Here is a 20393-nt window from a genome sequence, read left to right as displayed (position 1 = left end):
TCAGACGCAAAGTCTTGAAGTTTACAATTGCATTTAGTTGAATAAATTAGGGAAACAAAGTGTTGTCATATTTATATTTGATAGTAAAAGGAAAAAGAATGATGGCACACCAAAGTCAAAATGATAGAAACACATTTGACTTGGCTTTTCTAGCAGTTTTGATCTGCTGCAGCAGGACGATCTAATTTGAAACACTTATCTGGGTGTATTTTATTTTGAAAGGAACTTGAATGGGCTTCTGTTAAAGTAAAAAATAAATAAGTTATGTATAGAAAACATATAAAAACTTATGCTTCAATAATTGTAAATAGTATTATTTACAACAGTTATTGTAAATACAGGCACAGAAACAAATAAAATGTGTTTTTCTAAACTGGGACTTTGAAGCTCTCACTGGATTTTTAGAAACAAACCCAAATGGCTCTTTCAGATAGCAACATAAAAATGGTCCTGCAAGCTGGTGACTTGTTCTGGGTGTACCTCGTCTTTGGCCAACAGTAGCTTGATAGGAACCTGCAATCCTATGACCACAAAATGGATTCAGTGGGTTTTGAAGATGAATGGATGGTTGAAATAATGCAGTGCAAGTAAATGTTTAAAAAAGTGCCCTAAAAGACATCTAAAAACATCCAAAGATTAGATGTCTACATGTAAATGTGTAGGAGACTTCTATATGCAGAACCCTATCGTTAGACATCTAAAAGAGAAATACAAGAGAATTGTTTGAGATGTCCAGTGGACATCTACAATAGATGTATGTATATTTGTTATCTAAGAGACATTTTGCCCGGTGAAGACATGACCCAAATGGCTTTACAACGCACTAGGCATGATAGAACCACAACACGATTAGCTGTGGGAAAGTCATCTGCTGGAGATCTAAACCACAATGTGCAATAGACCTCAATGAATCGATGTCTACCAGATGTATAATGCATATCTATGGCTGTAAACATTAAAATAGTCATGATTTAGGCATCTAATAGATGAGTCCGTGTCTAGTGGGATTAAGCAAGACATGTCAGTCAGACTTTATCAACTCCATTCACAGTAATTCTAGAACTTGATTGTAACTTGCTACTGTCATGACTTGTAGGATGGACAGACCCAGATGCTGTAACCCAGAATGAGGACAATGGTAGGTGAGAGTTAAGGAAGAGATTTTATTGTCTTTCCAGGAGAGATGGTGATGGCTTGGTAAGAAGCTGGTGAGGACAGCGGCTTGTGGCGTGGCTGGAGGTAGTAGCGCTGCTTTACTGAGCTTGAAGTTATCACAGGGCTTCTGGAGGGCTCGGACTGACTTCCACACTGGAGACACTTGAAGGCTGGAATCCTGAGGCAGGGAAAGATCAGTTAGAATAGAGGCAAGACTTGAACACATGAACTTAGACTGAGACCAGGTTTAGTCACCATAAGGGGCAACGAACTGGCGTTGGATACTGGGGCTGAGTCTCCTTAAGAGCTGAAGCAGGTGATTAGGTAAATAGGTCCCAGCTGGTGGAGTCAGGTGCAGAGCAGGAGGGGGAGGGGGAGGAGACTGACAGGCACCATAACAGCTACATGTTCAAAGGGTTAGCCAAGTTAGTATATTTACGATACCTGTAACACCCAACCTTGTTTGCAACACGTAAAAAAACAGTCTGATACCGCAACAAATGTTACTGTAACTACGCTAACTCCTAACCTTGTTAGTAACATGTAAAATACCCAAGATCTGAGTTTGCCACACGTTGGCGTAATTGCAATAATCTCTTTTTTTTCTAGTCTTTTATTTCTTTTTCAACTGAGTGCCATCAGACATTTTGTTGTAGAAATACAATGACAATAAAAATCTTTGAATCTCCAACCTTGTTAGGAGCTAGTAAAAACAACAGACTGACATTATGATAGAGCCCCATGTAACTCTCAAAATCCCTTTGATATCAGTAAGCACAACTGGATTATAAGGCACACATGTAAAAAAAGTAAAACATTAAAGACCCACTTTAATGAAAAATTGTGTTTTTGGTGTTTTAACATGTTCTTGTAGCATTATTTCATGATGGAGGACGGATAAAATTAAGATCAAAAGTGCACATTCAATTAAGTATTTCCTTATACAAATGGTTGTGAATCAGAAGCAGAAAAAAAATGCAGTTTGAAAAGGTATTCAGCTGTGACGCAGCAACTGAAATGTGTGAGTCACAGGAGCTGCTCTGCTCCATTCTGATGCATCTACTTGTGGATGACTAGATTCATGTACGTTCTCATTTGTCACATCTGAGCTGCCATCTGGCTCAAAACTGCACAACTGGATAGCTCTGATATTGCTCGCCATTTTTGTTACCCCGATAATGTTAGCATGGGGATGTGAGGGGCTGTATGCTATCGGGACAGAGTGTAAATAAATGGATGATGGGATGTCAGCCGAGGCTTACTTCCACGGCAACAGTCAAGCCCACAACTCAGTGGCAAGTTGCTGATGAACTTCTGCTGCTCTGCTCATACTTCGTCCTAAACATTGAGTTTTTTGATTTAGCCAAAAAAATGGCAGAATTATGATCACCACTGTGGGAATGCTTTGAAAATAGATGAAAAGATGATTGGAGTGGGTTTTCAAGGGTTTTAAGTGCCCTTTATTGCGTGAAAAAAACCCAGTAGATCCATTTACTGACTTAACCTTGCAGAATAAGCATTTGTGTTTGTTCCTTAAAGTGTGATTGAAAATGCAGCCTCAAGGCCCGTACACACCGGGACGAATATTCGCCAGGCGTTATTCGCCAGCGTTTTTCGCCACGTTTTTTGTGTTCACACCCAGGCGATTTTCGCTGACGATGAGTGGAGTGAACATGCAATTTCATTCCCTGACATTAGATGGCGCTTAATGTAAAACAGAAATACTCCTGTACACAAGGTGGCGCTGCGCAACTTTACGTTCCTGAAAGTCGCTTTTCACTCAGAAGAAGAGTAAGTATTTACGCGCTTGTCAGAATCATACAAAGAAAACATGAATATTTCAAGCACCAGTAGCTCCAACTGGTGCTTGGTTCGGGGATATTTTAGAATGTCCGTCATTATTTCTTCGCGGCTGTGTAGACGCTACTTGGCGTCTATCTTCTTCGCTGGTATGTGTGCTCAGCAAGGCAGTTTTGTGTTTGAGCGCCCCCAAGTTGTGTTTTACTGTAACTTCAGAAGCTCCAGACACGTGAGCAAAAGCGCCATTCTCATTGGTCGAGTATAACGAACCCGAGGCGTTTTTTTTTTTGACGCTTTAACGCCTGGCGTTTTTTCGCGTCGGTGTGCACACTCTCGTTGGTGCCCTTTGTTTAGTCACGAGGCGTTAACGCCGGCGAAATTCGTCCCGGTGTGAACAGGCCTTAAGGCTTAAAAAAATGCACCTTTGAATCATTCCGGTTGGATTTTTGGTTTCCAATTAGGATTTATTGGAACTTGATTATATCAGATTTGTTAAAATAGGTCTCCTCGGATCAATTACAACGTCTAGCTGGACTAAGGAATAATTGGCTCCCAGGAGCTTTTGATCCTCTGTCCCCTGTTAGTCCTGCGATTTGTACCTGAACCCATCTCCACCCACACAAATAGTTCTGCCTTTATTTCCAACACACTTATCTGGCGGTAAACAAAGCTGGTGAGCTGAGGTCCCTCATCAGCTGAAGTATTAGCGTAGCTACAGCTCTGCCATGACTGTGTTTGTGCGCATGTCATTAAAGCCAGACAGAGGAGGGCCTTATTATTTTTAATAATCTCCTGTTTTTGCTGCTTCTTAACCCTGGGGGAGCTGCAGTCGGCACTTGCCTCCTGTGGTTGTCAACCTCCTCCTTTATGTTCAGAATTAAGGATTCTTGGTCATGCAGGAGAACCCTAATGCTGAAGGATGCTCATTTTGCAGCCGCACCAAGGTTTAACTCCAATTTAATTGTTAATCCAGCAGAGGTTTTGCTCTTAATTTGAATCAGAAACTTTAATACTTTGTCTATTGTGTCTGCAACCGTTTTCTTTGCTGCATTGCTGGGCTCATAATTACTAGGAAAAAAATAAAAGGGCGTCAATCATTTACGTCTTGTGGTGCTCATCAGAGCCGCGGCTGCGCTGTCAGATCCTTCAAAGCCATCAGAACGAACTGAGGGAGCATTTGTGTTCACTCTGCTGTGCTTTTTTTGTTTCCCCTTTGAGAGCACATACAGCTTTTGCACACACAGAGGGGCCTCTCTAGCACTGTCGCCCATCTCAAGGGGCTACATTAAAACATATAATCAAAATAGAAAAAATGAAATCTAGTCAAACTGAATCAAATTAGTGTATTTAATAAAACAAGGTCATTAGTAGGTATCAAATTAGCTATGTATTACCAATGTTTTTTTTGAAACTGTAGGGTGGAACAAGGCTACATTTGACAAACTTGGATGTTTTGAACATTCGACTTGGGGGCCAAAAAAACACAAATACTTTTATAAGTCGAATGACTTGCACTACAGAAAAAAAATCATGAAATAAAATTAGGACTAGCAAGAATTTTATAAAGAATTTGAAGTAGTGCAAGAATGGTTGTTGTGACACATAAAATGATTAAGTAATAATTGTTTTTTTCTCAGTGGAAGTCTATGGGATTTTGGTTTCTTGGTACTTCCTACTTGGAATGCGGGGGGTTAGGGGTCACTCAGTCCAGTTTTCATAAACAGTAAATGGTGCAAAAGCAAAAGGAACTGAAATATCTGCCTGGTTAATTTCCAAAGGTGATGATTATTTTCAGTTACAGTTCTAGTGGCTATGCTTGGCAACATGCTAACTCTCTAGGCGGTTCTTGAGTGTTAGCATCTGTCCCATTATTTTAAACTTTTACATGTTTTCAGGTGCATGTCAGCAATCAAGACAAGTTAAGTTCCTGCCTCTATAACTATCACTCACAGAGTTAAGGTTAGACTGTAATAGTGGAATGCTAATGAACATAATTTTAATAATTTTTTACAAGGCCTGATGGCAAAGAAAAATTTACAACTAATTCTCTGAAAACATATTCATAAACATAAAAAAACCCAAATGATTTAATTTTTGATAAAAAGCAGCTATGGTATGTCAAAGGGCATAGTTTTTGACGGAGACACATCCGGTGTTAAAGGTTTAAAGCTTAAAACTAAAACTAAAAACAAATCGTAACTGTAAGTAACTAAATAAATTAGTCTGTTTTACAAAAGAAATTCAATCAAAATGGTGGGGATAACATGAACTTCCAGTTCCGGTCAAGGACTACTGATTCCTACTGATGATGCCTGGGCACCATCTTGTAGTCTGGGGCCTCATTTATAAAGGTTGCGTACGCACAAAAGAAGGCGTACGCCACTCTCTACGCAATAATTGAGATTTATAAAAAGCAAACTTGACGGGAAAATGTGCGATCCTTCACGCAAGCTCTGACCCAGGCGTCCGCACAAAAACGGATGAAATGAGAAACGGCGACGCCGTCGGCAGATGGAAGAAACACGTGAAAGTGAAAATGACAATACTGCCTCTCAGAAATAACATGAAGACTTTACAAAGCAAGTCTTACAATTAACAGCCTACACGAACACCCGTTTGATCGATCAGCAGTGAAACAAACAAAAAAATCAAACAAAAATTACAACAGAAATTCAAATGAACACTTATTTGCAGAAAGAAAAATAAAATAAGTTCTGCAATATTGGCATGTTGTGCAATTCATCCTCATAAATAATATAGTTAACAGAACGAAATAATGTACAAAACTGATATTCTCGTCAATGTTTCCGTCTGGCGGAGCAGATATAGGTGCAATTGGACAGACAGAGGTGCGGACGGACATATTAATTGTCCACTGGGGAAAGTTGTTTTCATAGTAAAACATTTCTTCATAAGCTACGGAATTATGGTGTTCATGCATATGCCTTTAGTTTGTTTTATTTCTGATAAAACAATGTATGACGTATGTCTCAACCATTCAGAAAGCAACAAGAAATAACATTTGCGCTGATCAATTTCCCATTTCCACGTCGATTATTACCGACATCTGTAGCTTGTCAGATGTAATTAAATGGAGGGAAATAAAATGCCCCATCGCAATGTACAAAACAATGGCTGATCTTGCGCTCTTAGAAGATGTGGCAAATGGAAGAATTCGGAGTGAACGCATCTTTAGACAGCAAGAAGACTTGCTGGCAAACGAGGACGAGTGGCTTATGAGCCGGTTCCGACTTCCTCGAGCCGTCCTGTTGGACCTCTGCGGGCTTTTGGGGGTGTGTCACCCGGTGCATCTGGCGCGTCGGTGTTCCCCCTGCGCCTCAGTCACCACTCCACTTAAGGGATTCCCCAATTATTGCCGCCAGTCTCTCATCAAGAGGGGTCAGCTCCGGTTTCTAACAGTAATTTATGTTTGATGATGAATTCATAAAGTCTTGCAAAGAGTCTCATTTTTCTGCAACATTTATTTACATTACATCAGCAGAACACAAGTACCAGTACTCTTCACTGAAGACTAATAAATTAAACAAATATTAAAAAAATCTGCCACAAATATAGCCTTGATAGAATAACTAAAATTAATACCAATCTATTCTCAATTTATTCCTCTTTGCCAAAAAAAAAAACTGCCGTGAAAGCAGTTAAAACATCAATGTGACAGAGTGTCGTGTCTATTTAATTCAACATAAATCATAAACTCTGTGTCCTGAGAAGCAATTATAAAGCAATCAATAAGGAAAACCAAAAATGCAAATGTATATAAGTGTTGATCTGAATATAAAAACACCATTAATTATGTTTTTTGGGTTTGGGGCACAGGAGGGGATGCATGCAGGCATAACTAAGTGGGAAAAAAAAAGTACCGGTAATGAAACAGCTCTCCAGTGCAAGTTTATTAGTGCTTAGCTTGTTTTCTCATTTTAAAAAAAGCTCCTCTTTACCATCTGTTCAATATCTCATTCCACAAAATAATATAACTTTAAGGAGTCGTAAAAAGGCCCTTTGTGAGTTTTTCAACCTACATGACAGAATAATTTCAGTTTTATAGCCGAGGATAAAAAAACAATAAATCTGATGGAACCTTCCAACAGTATCTCTCATATTCCCTTCAGTAAAATAATCAATACTATGTAGGAGTTGGTAATATGCATAAAAATGGGAAAAATGCTTTTTTAAACTCGGTATTTAGATTAAATCTAACACAAAAGATATAATCGATATTTTCAGATCAACAAAGACAAAATAAATTTATTTAAAAACAACAAAAATAGTTCCGCCTGCACATTTTAAAAGCATTGATTGCTGTAAATGAAATGCTTTGTGTCCACAAACAACTCATTTAATAAAAGCAGAAATAAAATAAATGCATTGGCTTAAATGGGCCAAAAAAATAAAAATATCTTAAACTATCATTAAATCTGCGCACACATACAAGCATGACCTACAACCCAAAATACCAAAGGTGTGAATCTGAAAACTAGCATTAGAAGCTTCAGTAAAGCCTTTAAAGCAAAGATGTAGTTGATGCCAGACAGAGGAGCATCAGTGCCGGCAGGAGGAGTGGGGCGGGGTGCGTCCATGTTGCTGCCGATTGTACAGGACGCCTCCTCTTTGGCCCATTGCAGAGCGGGGTGCTGCAGCAGGTGATGCAGACCGAGTTCAGCTTGCCGGTGCAGAACTGTTGGTACCCAGACGAGGCAATAAGGCAGGCCCCAGAGGATGCACAAGACTTCCGGTAATGTATCCCTGCAGCAAAGGCAGAGTAACAGGATCAAGAGCCTTCATCCAACTTCCGTAAAGACCAGCTAAAGAAACTGGGATTATTGAACAGTTTTTCAACCTTGGACACTAGCAAAGCATAACCTCTGTTTTCCATGCTGTAATTAGATTTTCTTTGGTCGAAAATTGAGTCTTTTTTTATTGCACTCTTTGGTTGAGTTGCTCTTATTAACTGATATTTGTCAGCGTATATGCTATATATGTTTATAAAAATAAACGCTAGTGCTTAGATGTAAAATCAAGTCATGCTGGACTTATTTGTTATGCCTTTCATCCTATAAAAATATATATTGAATCTTTTATTCACTGTTCTTTACTCACTGGATTGTTTTGCCCTTTTTTCTATGAACATAATGTTGGAAAAACTTAAAGTTTGATTGAATCAAGTTGAGATAAAGTCTGCCAGTGGAATTTTAAGATATCGCCTAGAAGAGAAATTGCTGTGGTTAAGCATTTGTCCTCTTGGATAGGCTTAGTGTGAAACAGTATGGAGAAGAAAAAAAATACATGTTTCTTCAAAAAAAAAAAAAAAGCACTCATATTCTATTCCGCCGGTCGTGTCAAAGCATGAAATTACCATCTGTATCTTGGCTGCACTGCTGGTTCAGTGCTTTTCTCAAGGACACCCCAAAGCTGTTCAGAGCGCTAAACCTAAAAAAACGTAGAATTACAGGAGAGTGTGTGTCTAACCATGAAACCACCTTCTGTCTGATTTCCTTTATAGCAAAAGAATAACATGGTCACCTTGCAACACAATAATCCCCAACCGCCGCAGGATGACTCAAAAGCCTTAACTTAAATACAGATTACTGCAGAATCCAGATATGACCTGTCTGGAGGGCCATGTAAAGCCCTTGCATTATGAAAAACCCTGTGATTCACACCTCCTTTTACCTGAGGGCTTTGTTGCATTGTAAACCTAAGCTTGCTGAAAAAGAAAGAAAAAAAAGCTTTTTTTGGTGCCAATTTAACAGAGATCCATCACCATGGCTTCATGATACATCCTGCATTTACAATTTCTTTACACCAAGTGACTCTTAAGATTTGTGCACTGAAGTAAATTTATCAAAGGAATACGACTTTGGCTGCCATGTAATTTAAGATCACAGCACATAAACTTCAGAGTCAGTTGCTGTATTGTCTGGAATATTTTTGAAAAAAAATTCATATATAATCCTGACTTTACACTGGTCCATTTGTGGTGCATCTCCATTGCGTTGCGTGGGGAGTCTGCCATCCCCATGTAGTATAGTTTGTCCCGCAGACTTCACTCATCTTAAACTTAAGCAATCAGCCCCCATGCCACTAAGTCCATGTAAAATGCTTGCTTTATGTCATAAATTCTATTACATTTTGGTACTGCTAAACTTAATCTTTCATTGTCTGTGGCAAAAATGGACGCCGGTGTTTTATATGCGGTGTTAACATGCGTTAATGCATATGCATGTCACCTTAACCCTTGTGCTATCTTAGATGACCCCACCCTTACATTGACGTGTTCTCCCTACCATGACAAAGGTGATAAAGGTGGAAAGATTTCATGTAATCCATGGACACCAGTGAAGATCACAAATCTTTGAAGAAAAAAGGTTCAGCACACTGTCTAGTGGGTCTAAATGACCCAACTCCCAATGTTAAAGTGCCTAGGATAGCACAAGGGTTACATATAAAATAAAATTTGATAAAGGTTTATTTTGAAAGTACAAACGAAGTTATTATTTTGAAACCCCAACCTGGTTTTTTGCTATGACATTGACACGTCAACGGACTGCAAATAGAACTTCCCCGTAAAGCTTAACAGTAACTATATAACTTGTTTTTATACCATGGTCCTAGTAAATACTCAATTCTGATTGGCTGCTGTGTGGCTGCTGTGGGTGTGCATTAAGAGAGGGTTAATGGCGGACGAGGTGTGCATGATCAGAAATTAACGCAAGCCATGGAAGCCTGAACCATCAGACGTGAAGTGCAGGCCATTAACCCGCTTATACCATGATCACTTACAAAAGAAATAAATATACAATCTGTTTTTTGCACTTCATTGTTATTTTTTGGGGGGTTTGGACCGCATTTTTTTTACAAAAAGCGTCAGTCTGTCCCAAGGCAGCTGTGGCTACAACAGTAGCCCACCATTACCAAGCATGAATGAGGAGTGAATGAATAATGGACACACTTTGAGCATCTGGAAAAGCACAGATAAATCCATTCCATTATTATATCTTAGATTTGCCATAAACTGATTCATTAAGTTTATCTACCAAGCCAAAGTTTACTACAGAACTGCAATCAACTTTAATAACTGATTTTCCTTTTTTAGAGGCTAAGCAATAGAAGAAAAAAACAAGCAACAATTCCTTTTTATAAAAGATCACAGTGTTGAACTTTTCAGCAGGGTCAATACAGTCGAGAGAATTAAAAAGGCATTTGGAGAAAAGGAGGCGTTTTGTTGTTTCCTTTCAACAACAAAGTTGAGGGAGCAAACCTTGCAGCTGCTTTAATGAGGTGTTTATGCAGTGCAATTTGCATTAATTAAAATGTCATATCATAGAAAAATAATATCTATTATCACAGATGACTTTAGCTGAGCCAGTATTGTACATTGTTAATCAAACGGAATAATACTTGGAGTTATTATGTAACCCTTCAAAATAAAACTGGTAGGCTACAAACATCTTCTCTTCTTCTGTGATGGCAGCTAACGCTTTTTATATGACTTTGGACTGGATTGGCCTTTTCACTCTCAGCAAACAGTTTGAAACTCGTTATAAAAAGACTATTTTCCACAAAATTTTTAAAAGCCATGAAAATTAGCTTCCAAAACATTTGAGAACCCAAATTAGTTGGTAACACCAAAGCAATTAACTGCACCCAATAGAAATGTTTTCGGCTCACCATCAGGTTTGACCAACACCTCCTTCTGACATGTGTCCTGCACGTTGACTGTACAGTTGACGATGTATTCCGGCGTTGAGCAGTCATTTTGATTTATCTCCTCACACTGGTAACACTGGATCTGAAGGGCATTTCCTAACCAGAAAACAAAACAAACAAAAAAAGACAACTAGTTGCCATGGGGGTGATTTCAAATTTAAAGACAGTGGAAGAGACGACAGAACGGCTAAGCTAATTAAATTAAATATTTCTCTAAGGTAGCTATTAGTAGCATCTCCCAATCTTCGTGAAAAATTGCAACAATGTTAATGTCTACTGATATGAAAGATGCAACATGTTTTGGAGCTTTAACTCTCATTGCTTGCGTTCTTTCAACTACCGCAACTCCTCAACCATTGATGCAATTACAGTAATTCTAGCAGATTCTGAAGCAGTCTTGTGCTAATATGCATCACTGCACGGCAGTGAAGTGCTTACATAATCAACGTAAATAAGCTGATTCTGACGTGGAGAAGAGTGGCTTTTAGCGTTAGCCACACCGTACGGGTAGTGCAAGGTCAATATGAAAAGCATATCAGCTGATTCACGATTATCGCGTAAACTAGGGGTGCTCGTTAGGTTGAGTGTGAGGGACATGTGGGTAGATCGCAGGCCATCAAAGATAAAAACAAAAACAAAATATATATCTGTTAAAAACAATTCTGTCAGCGATTAATCCTCCTCACGTGAAGTGCATCACTTCATTGATATGCTTATTGGCCAATGTTAAAGTGCCTAGGATAGCACAAGGGTTAAATACACTGAGCGGGCATTCTTTCTGCCATTGGAAAGCTGTCAGTGGGTCTTCAGCAGAAGATCTCCCGGCCCTCGCAGGAATGTTTATTGAGGCCCGGCCCTTTGATTGGAAGTAAGGCCGAACTGCGCAGGCAGCAGCCGTCCTGCTGCAGCGCCTGCTGCTGGCTGCGCAGTTCCCGCCTTGGGGATTCGAGCCCACTAAGGCAGCAGTGCCGTCCTGAAGCACGCGCTTCTCGAGCCCTGTCCATGGGGCAGGGACCGCCGTTCGCTCAGCCGTGGTTAACCCAACCGTACTTTAGAAATATCATGCTGCCTTTATTACACGGAACCCCATAGTTTACAGCAGAGCATGAAACGTGATTGTCGCTGCTTTTTGTTTTCACAATAAAATGCCTTATCTGTTCTTCCCATGTATTACTACAAAAACCGGCGTTGTTGCTTCTATTGTTGAAAGGAAGTTAAAATAGTTCCACTTCACGATACTTGTTGTTGTGTTTACCCTGAAATATTGTCGTGGTCTTTTTGCCTAAAAACTTTTGCAGACGTTTTCTATCATGAAAACGACCAATCCATGTAACACAATATAGAAAAATATATTCAGCTGAAAGCACTTATTTGTAGCTTGAAACAGGATAAACAAGTGCATAGATGCAGAGTTTGAATCAAGGTTGGTATTAGTGTGGTTTGGAGAACCATTACAGTCCCTGGAAGCATTACTAGCCTTTGGTGCAGTACATTCATGGTGGTGCTTAAAGCGTTTTTTGGTAAGTAGTACTAAAAGATACTTAGAAGACATTTGAATGCAAACATAATTTACTAGTTAGCATTATATTGTACAGCTGACAATTTGATTTATTGTCTGAGAAAAATCTGTGCCTGAAAAGTTAAAACTTTTTGATTTTTGCAATTTTTATTAAGTTGGCAACTACTAATATTCTTGATTCAAACTTAATTGGAAATGCCCACACTTGAAGCTATATAACCTCTTTTTGTGATAGTAAAACCTGTCCAACACAAAAAGCCTTCAGCTCTAATCTGTTTGCTCAGCTGTTGGACAGAACAAGTTAAAAAAAAAAAAAAAAAAAAAAAAAAAAAAAGGAAATGCCCCCAGTGACTGTACGGTTGTGGTATCACTTTAGTTGTGGCAGTTCAAACACAAGCTGACTTTTTTCCGCTAAAGTGACAAAATTAGCTTCAAAAATGATATTTCTTATATATATTTCTTCTTTCTTTCTTCTTATGAATGTGAAAATAACTTAGTCCCACTCTGATCTCATTTTGAGCTATTCCAGTGATCTTTTAATTCAGATTTTTAGCCCGAAAACCACAAATCTGTTGTTTTCTAGGACATAGTTTCTGCAGAGTGCCAGTAGTTCATTAGATATTAGTCTCTAAGTTGTAGGTGGGAACATTGGTGCAGAGCAAGCCTGCCCCCCCTTCCTGTCACCCATAATTAAGAGCTCTCTGCTAACACGCCCTCCTGCTATAGCAAATAACTTTCCCACTAGCTTACAGCCCCTCCCACCCCCAACCTAACATTGCTGGTACTAAAATAACTGGGAGAAATTTAGATTTATCCAGCCGTACAGTTTGGAGCCAGATGCCGGCTCAGACGAGGAAAACACAGAAACACATAAATCTAGTCGTCTCCAGGTGACTGAGTGATCCTAAATCAAGATTAATCTCAAATGCTCAGCTGTTTATCACAATTTGTCATGTTTGCAAATACATTACCACAAATGTGAATAATTTATCTCTATTGTGTGGCTTCAAACAGCATTATAGGATAAAAATTTTGGCAAACTCACAAAAGCAGGAAGTTAAAAGGATGGAGTTCACAGATGCTTTTTTTCTATAAATGAAAATCCTTGATTTATAGGGGTGGGTTTACTTCATGCTGTCTTTCACTTTTTTGTGTGTGCAGTGTCTTCATTTAAAGTATACAAAAAGGTTCTGTAAAAGCAAGATTTTTTTGTTCATTTTCTTTTCTTAAAAGTACTGCAGGTTACGATTTTTTTCTTTTTTCCTGTGCAAACATGTCTGACTGGACAAAAGTCGCTCAATCGCCTTTCAGTATTTACTGTAAAATCCATATCAGACAACAGGAGGATGGGGCCAAGGTTTCTGGATTTCATACAGCAATCTTTTCTCATTTTTAGCTTTTTTTTTGTTCAAGGAGCTTCTAAATCCACAACTGAGTTGTAAGGAAGAAATAAAAGAAGCACAGCAAAGCAGAGAGACGTGAATGACAGGATTGTACAGGATTGTATAGGAGCGCACAGAGGATTGTTTTTGTGTTTTGTTAAATTCTTTTGTATTTGTCTAGAAAGCTCAGTTTGGTCTGTTTATGTACTCCAGAGTGGCTAATAAGACAACACGGAATGCAAACAGAGAAAATATAACTGCAAATATTGTTCTGCGAAAAATGAATTTCAAACCACCTTTAATGGGTTTTCAACAAAATTTGAAAAGTCAGAGATTATAAAAAGCTTAAAAAACATCCACTATTAATAAAAAAAATAGAAACACATTTCCCAGTAAATTAAATTGTAACACCCTAAAAACATGCTCAAAATTACACAAAAGCATAAATATGAAGAGTATAGCAAACATTATTAAAACCCCCAAAAAGTTTTTAAAGATGGCTTTTTTATCAGGTTTGCCAACTTTTATAAGTGAGACAATAAAATAAATGTTTACAGAGTAAATATATAAGAAGAGCATGAATCAAAAATTTTAGTTTTACGCACGTTTTGCAATTTCATGCGCAACACAATGCAATAAGGGATCAAAGAGGTCTTTGTGCCTAAAACTGTTATGATAACTTTTCAATTTTCTTCATAAGAAATCTACATATTTTGAATTTGAAAGAAAATGATAAAACATCAAAAGATCAATTTGTTTTTACTTGCATTCCCCAAATTGCACCTACCTGCGTCCAGAAAAACTCCGAGTAAAGTCGCACAAATGAGTAGACGCATCCTCTCCTCAATGACACTCGTAGGACAAACATCAGACCCCCCCGCCCTCCCCAGCAGAAAAAAATAACTGGTTTAGCAGAGGAATCCTCGGGAAAGTGCTACCCGCCTTAAAGAAAGCCTCGTTCCGCGCATCTTCTCGGGCCGGTCGAGGTGGGAGCTCCGCGAAGTGCGCGTCTGCGCTCCGACGCGACTGGAAGGGAGTGAAGCCACAGCGCGGGACTCGGGGAGCGCGACCACGTGACGGGGGCTGTGATTAATCAGTGCTCCCCCACAGATAACGAGCATTTTTATTCGTTATTGATTCTTAACATCAAATTCCATGTGAGTTTATAGTTAAACACATCTAAAATGGAAGGGAAAAAATAATAATCTTGAGCGTAAAATTCCTGAATCCACCTCCAAATCATTGCCAATTTTATGAACACTGAAGAAAAAGAAATACGAAAGAGTAACAGCAAAACACAGATACTAAAGTGTTTTTTTTTCTCTTTACAAGTTTTTAAAGTTAAAGCATAAAATTGTATGGTAAGCCAACACACTCAAAAATAGACCACATTTACACTGAAAACAGGTGTACAAAGCAGCTTCCACTCCCTTCAGTCTGGAAGAAAGCCCAGAATGAGGGACTTGGGTACCACGACAACAGGAAGCCAGCTGTGATTAAGATAAATCAGTGCTTCTCCCAATAAGGAGCACTTATAGTCATCAGTGGTTTTAACTACACACTAGTCAGTTTTTGTCAAAAATGGAGAAAAACTCTTTTATTGTTTTACGTGTAATTTCCTGACTTCACTCTTGGTAAATGAAAAAAAAAAAAATAAACAGGATATTTTGTTAGTTTCTAAAATGGAAGTATCAACAGTATGGTAAGCCAACACTCTCAAAATATGTATAGAGCAGCTTCCACTCACTTCAGATTAGAAGCGAGTGAAGCCAGAGTGTAGGACTCCAGGAGTGCGACCATTAATCTATGCCCACTGATAATAAGCATTTTTATTAGTCATTGACTTTTAACCACAAATTCTATTTGATTTCAAAGTTTAACGTGTCTAAACTAAAATAGAGAATAAATATTAATTTCATGCGTAAAAATTCCCGAATTCACACTTAGAGAATTATTAAAACAATAACATTATGCTAACACTGAAGGGAATAAAATACAAGAGTAACAACAGAAACCTACAGGTCGTTTGCAAGTTGGTAAGCCAACGTATTCAAAAAAATTTAATGTTCAGAATTTTCTTTTTTTTTTCATTTTGACCCCAGAATGAATGCTGTCTTTTATGACCATGAATGTTGCACATAAATAAAGAAATGAAAGCAAGCACACCCCGAAGCTTAGCTTGAAATAGGACATCATTTTTCATATTTATTTAGGAAATAGTTACACAAAATATAGCAATAAAGTAGTGTAACAGACAAAATTGCACACAGCAATATAATAATAATAATAAAATTAATAATAACAATTACCAAACAACACTGCTGGTAACCATTTTTCTCTTTACAAAGGAAGCAAGCACAATTAAGGAAAAAAGGTGAAGTATGACAATCACCCTAAGGTTTGACAGTACAAAAATGTGGGTATAAATACTGGACACCTAGAAAAATACACAAGTCCTCTTTTCATACAATATAAACAGTTTTATAGAGAAAAAAATTAAAAGAAAATAGCAGTTGGCTGCGTCAATTAGCACCAGCTGGTCAAATCCCAGGTACAAATTTGGCATAATTCCAAGTTCAAATAAAAAATAAAAAGAAAATATTTGAGCTGTCTCTGATCAAAATAAAATTTTCTTTAAAACAAGAACGTTTTTAAAAGATACACAATGACACAGTAGACTTAAAATCTTGCTTGAATGGTTTGCATTATTCTTTTTTTTTCTTATTTGCATTCATAAATCAACAATGCCCATTCTGATATTAACTTATAGCGATCTTTATGTACAACAAAATTTACAGCTATGAGAGGAAAAGTAAGAGGTCAGATTTGCTGCAATGTTACACAAGAATGAAGTATAAACTGTTTGGAAAAAGTTGACAAGAAGTAAAAAAAAAACAAAAAAAAAAAAAACAGCTGTATTATTGAGAATAATTTGGCCAACATTTGTGGCTTTTATACGTACAATCGTTGTGAGTCTGGTATGTTCCCTGAGCTATTAGTTGGCTATTGTACCTATAAGTCCGATTACAAAAGAAGACTTTTCTAGAAAAAAAGAACAACAAAAAAAGTGTGTTTTTTGCTGCAAAAAACAAAACAAAAAACAAAACATGCAAACAAATGCTATTGCAGAATAGTTGCATTTTTGTCTTTCTTATTTTTTTTTCACATGATACGTAACAAGAGCTGTAACTTTCATAAACTGCAGGAAAAAAACTAGAAGCAAACCTCGTGGAAGCTGAAAGTAACTTTTTTTGGTTACTTTTAATAGCTACATTCCTACAATGAAGAATGTTAAAAAAAACTCTTTGTGTAATTGTTCACTTGTCGTGCATAAGTTAATGCTACTGTCATGGAAAAGAGATAATAAAGCAAAGTCATCTGAATTTAACAGTTATGCTGGTTAATGAAAACTGTTTTAAAGACCCACTCTGTGTTTTTTGTAACATGTTCTTATGAGGGTGTGTACATAGTAAATGGTGTACACTAGTTTAGTGCTTTTCTACCTTCCTTGAAGGCCCAAGGGGCTTAACAGTCAAACGCTGATGGTGGCCCCGCTGCCGATGGGCAAAAAGGGAATCGAACCTGCAATATTGCGATCAGTAGTTGACCGCCCTACTGCTGCATCACAGTTGCCCCATAGAGAGAGATCTCTCTGCTATGGATGACAGGGAGTGGGGGTGGGGTTGCTTTGGGCCCACAAACAAACTACTGAGGAAACTGTTTTAGAAAACGACACAGGTTTTGTTGATTTTGGCTAAAAATGGCATTATCATGATAAAAGATAGAATAATCAAAAGATGATTGGAGTGGGTCTTCAAAATGCAATTTGCCTGGAGAAGTCAATGTGAATCAAAATGGTAAGCAGTTTCACAACCTCCTCAACCGTTCCGAATTGCAAAAAAACAAAACAAAAAACAATCTCTTTAATCTTTTGTTCAGTCTGTATTTGTTATTGTAGCTATTGGTTCAATTTTCAAAATGTAATTTACAGACTTTCCAAACTTTGTGATTTTTTTTTATTTCTAAAAGAAGCAGAAAAGCTGCAATCTGACATTATTTCATTTTCATTTAGTGCCAATAAAAGTCATAGTACTGCAGCAACACATCCAACCCTTTCTATTTCAATGGAGATTTTTCAAGCAGCAACTTTGTTGCATGCTGCCTCTGCCAATCAGTTTGAATAATCTTATTTTATTTACAGTTCTGTACAGCATTAATTAGAGTGCAATAATTGGAAGCAATTTTGACTGAATATGTCTAGGAAGCAAGTGTGTGTATTGCTGTCTAGTCCCACCACGCCCAGATTTTCAGAAAGAGTCCTGCTCTGGGTAGAGTCTATCCTTGCCTATTCAGCTCCACAATGTGTTGTGAAAAACAGAGATCCGAAGCCCGTTACCATGCTGACCCAGCATGTTTTTTTTTTTTTACATTTCTAGAAACCAAGGACACGTGCAGAACATTTGAACACTTCTCAGTAAACTAGCTATGAGGTAGGAGGGGTGGTGGTGGTGGAGTAAGTTTGGCCAGAATTGTATTTTAATTGGCTTTGACAGCTTGAAAATTAAATTGCAAAAAATATGACATCAAGTGGCTATGAATCCAAGATCCTCATACTTGTGTTATTAGAGTTTTCGCACATATTTTCTTTTCAAATATTCAAATGTTGAGGTGAGTCTTTTATCAGCCGTGTCTGTTTTTAGAGAAAAAGTCCAAAAAAATACTAACTTTGAACAGATAAATAAGGGCATAAATATGAAACTGATCATTTATGCACAGTAAAATGTTTAATTTGTTTTGAATACTTCATCCAGAACGCAACAAGGAAGTATAAATATTAGTTTTGCCTTTTTAAACAAAAAAAAAAAAAACTTGGCAGGGGTAAAATTGTCCCAAAGACTTTTCCAGCATATACCCATTTTCTAAAGTGGGATCTTGTGGGTAAGAAACTTTGCACTGTCTCTGCGGCTTCTGCAGACCACCATGGTAACTGAACTAAGGGATTGGATTAAATCTATTTTTACTGCAGTTGGTTTTTCAAACAGCTGTAACGTGTGTTCACATCCTCACACATCGTTGGAGCCCTGACTGGTGCAGGAGGAGAAACTGTCGTAGAGGGAGTCGCTAAGGGAGCCCGCGGGGTCCACCCCGGGCCTGCTGATGAAGCTGGAGGAGCAGGAGGACTGGCTGACCTTGCAGCAGCTCTCTGCGGTCCTCCCCGTCTCTACGGGGCAGCCGGCTCGGTGGCTGGCGTCCGCGCACAGGCAGCTGGAGCTGCTGTGGCTCATTTTGTTCAACGATTCCAAGGAGACGTCCAAAGAGGCCGGCTGGTTGGGACTGACAGGAATCTCTTTCTGTTTAGGAAGAAAAAAGAACAAAAACAGAGAATCCCACTGTCAGACAAATCTGAGTTGATTTGATCTGGAAAGCAATAAGGCCGACAGCTCTTGAGAGTACAGTGATCTGTTGTGTTTCTGACACTCAAATGTATGTCTTGGGTGTTTGCAGACATGCGTCTATGAGCCTCCCTCTTATAATAACCACTGTTTAATGTATTGTTTCTTTTGCAGAATAGATTGCATATTAAAATGAGAAGCTCTGGGGAATGTCACGCTGCTTCAATTAGCAGGAGTAGTTTCATCTCGGTATTGATTAGTGGGAAGATGTGGTCCGCCAAGTGTTATTGCGGGTCTCAAATTGTGTCATCAAAACTGAGCCTGTTAGCCTCTCCAGGGCGCACTCCTTTAGGCAACTGAGTGGTGATTAGAGGCGGCAACAGCAGTGCTAAAGCCCATATTAAGCAGCTGCTGCTCTGACATGCCACCCACTGCCAAGTCCAGCACGTCCTCAGAGAGATCTAGAACATAAACCTAAATATAGAGACTTTTTCTTTATTAGTGTCCTAATGTACATCTCAAGCAGCACTTTAACAAGCTGTGGTTTCACCTCACCTCTCCTGAGAGGCCATCAAGCGCGTTTTCTGCAATTCCAGCCTGAGAGGTATCAGATATTTTTGCAGAGGTAAGTATACAGAGCTGCAGGCCACCGCGGGACTGTGCAACTCTCTGCAATTTAGCACGGACCTGCACTGTGCGCCTCATCAACACAAAACTTTCTGTGGTGCAGCTGAGTGACCACACTTTAACCCTTTAAAGCTGCGTTCACACGTGTTCAAACACCACTTTTAACGAAAATTCTATGTGTAAATCACGTTTTGGGTTTTTGCGTTCAAAACTCTCTCATCCACTCACAGAGATGCCCGTTTTTAAGACTGTTTTCGGGCTCCACGTACAAAATGCACGTTGATGTGCATTCAAAATTGCACTAAACGAACATTCTTGCACCGGAGATGTTGCAGAAGACTCACACTCTCTGATACACCACAACCCTTCGACCGTTTACGTGATCAGCGTGAATCAGCCTGCATATAGCAGGCTGCTTTTCTCCACTTCAGAATCTGCTGGAATTTCTTTAATTACCTAAACGTAATTACAACATTTACGTTGCGTTTATATCACAGTGTTTGGACTCTTTGGCCCATTTGAACTGTAACAGTTTTACATTGTTATCTTTGGTTCTGTTCTGGTTTTGTTCTGTTTTGTGAGTCATCTGGGAGCTGAACTTTGGCCCACTTGGGGGGGATATACAGTCAATGCCTGTGGGTTTGGGTAGTTTTATAGTCCTTTTCTTTTCATCTTTTGGTTTTCAAATCTGTGTATATTTCTATTTTTTCTATTTCTTTGCCTTTACTGTTTAAATATCACTTAAGTAATTAAATCAATAGTTGTGCTGTAATGCTGACATAGTGACTT

The 20393-nt window shown here is 38.5% G+C and overlaps 2 protein-coding genes across 4 annotated transcripts in view; both read right to left on the bottom strand.

Annotated features, from left to right (window-relative positions):
* Positions 1-6417: 6417 nt before the first annotated feature.
* Positions 6418-14659, bottom strand: LOC101155580 (ly6/PLAUR domain-containing protein 1). The gene is made up of 3 exons (XM_004066522.4): positions 14372-14659; positions 10645-10779; positions 6418-7719 (listed from the first exon to the last, which is right to left on the bottom strand). The coding sequence occupies exons 1-3, from the start codon at positions 14418-14420 to the stop codon at positions 7478-7480; spliced, it is 426 nt and encodes a 141-aa protein (XP_004066570.1). The 5' UTR covers positions 14421-14659; the 3' UTR covers positions 6418-7477.
* Positions 14660-15680: 1021 nt separating this feature from the next.
* Positions 15681-20393, bottom strand: part of LOC101162908 (nck-associated protein 5) — a 155881-nt gene continuing 151168 nt past the window's right edge. For all 3 annotated transcript variants that reach the window (XM_020708326.2, XM_020708323.2, XM_020708327.2), the window contains one exon: positions 15681-18935. In XM_020708326.2, the coding sequence (XP_020563985.1) occupies positions 18648-18935 (288 nt within the window). In that variant the 3' untranslated portion in view covers positions 15681-18647. The remainder of the gene's footprint in view (positions 18936-20393) is intronic.

This window comes from Oryzias latipes, chromosome 2 (assembly GCF_002234675.1).
Source record: "Oryzias latipes chromosome 2, ASM223467v1".
Classification (NCBI taxonomy): domain Eukaryota; kingdom Metazoa; phylum Chordata; class Actinopteri; order Beloniformes; family Adrianichthyidae; genus Oryzias; species Oryzias latipes.
This window is presented reverse-complemented; position numbering and strand designations above follow the sequence as displayed.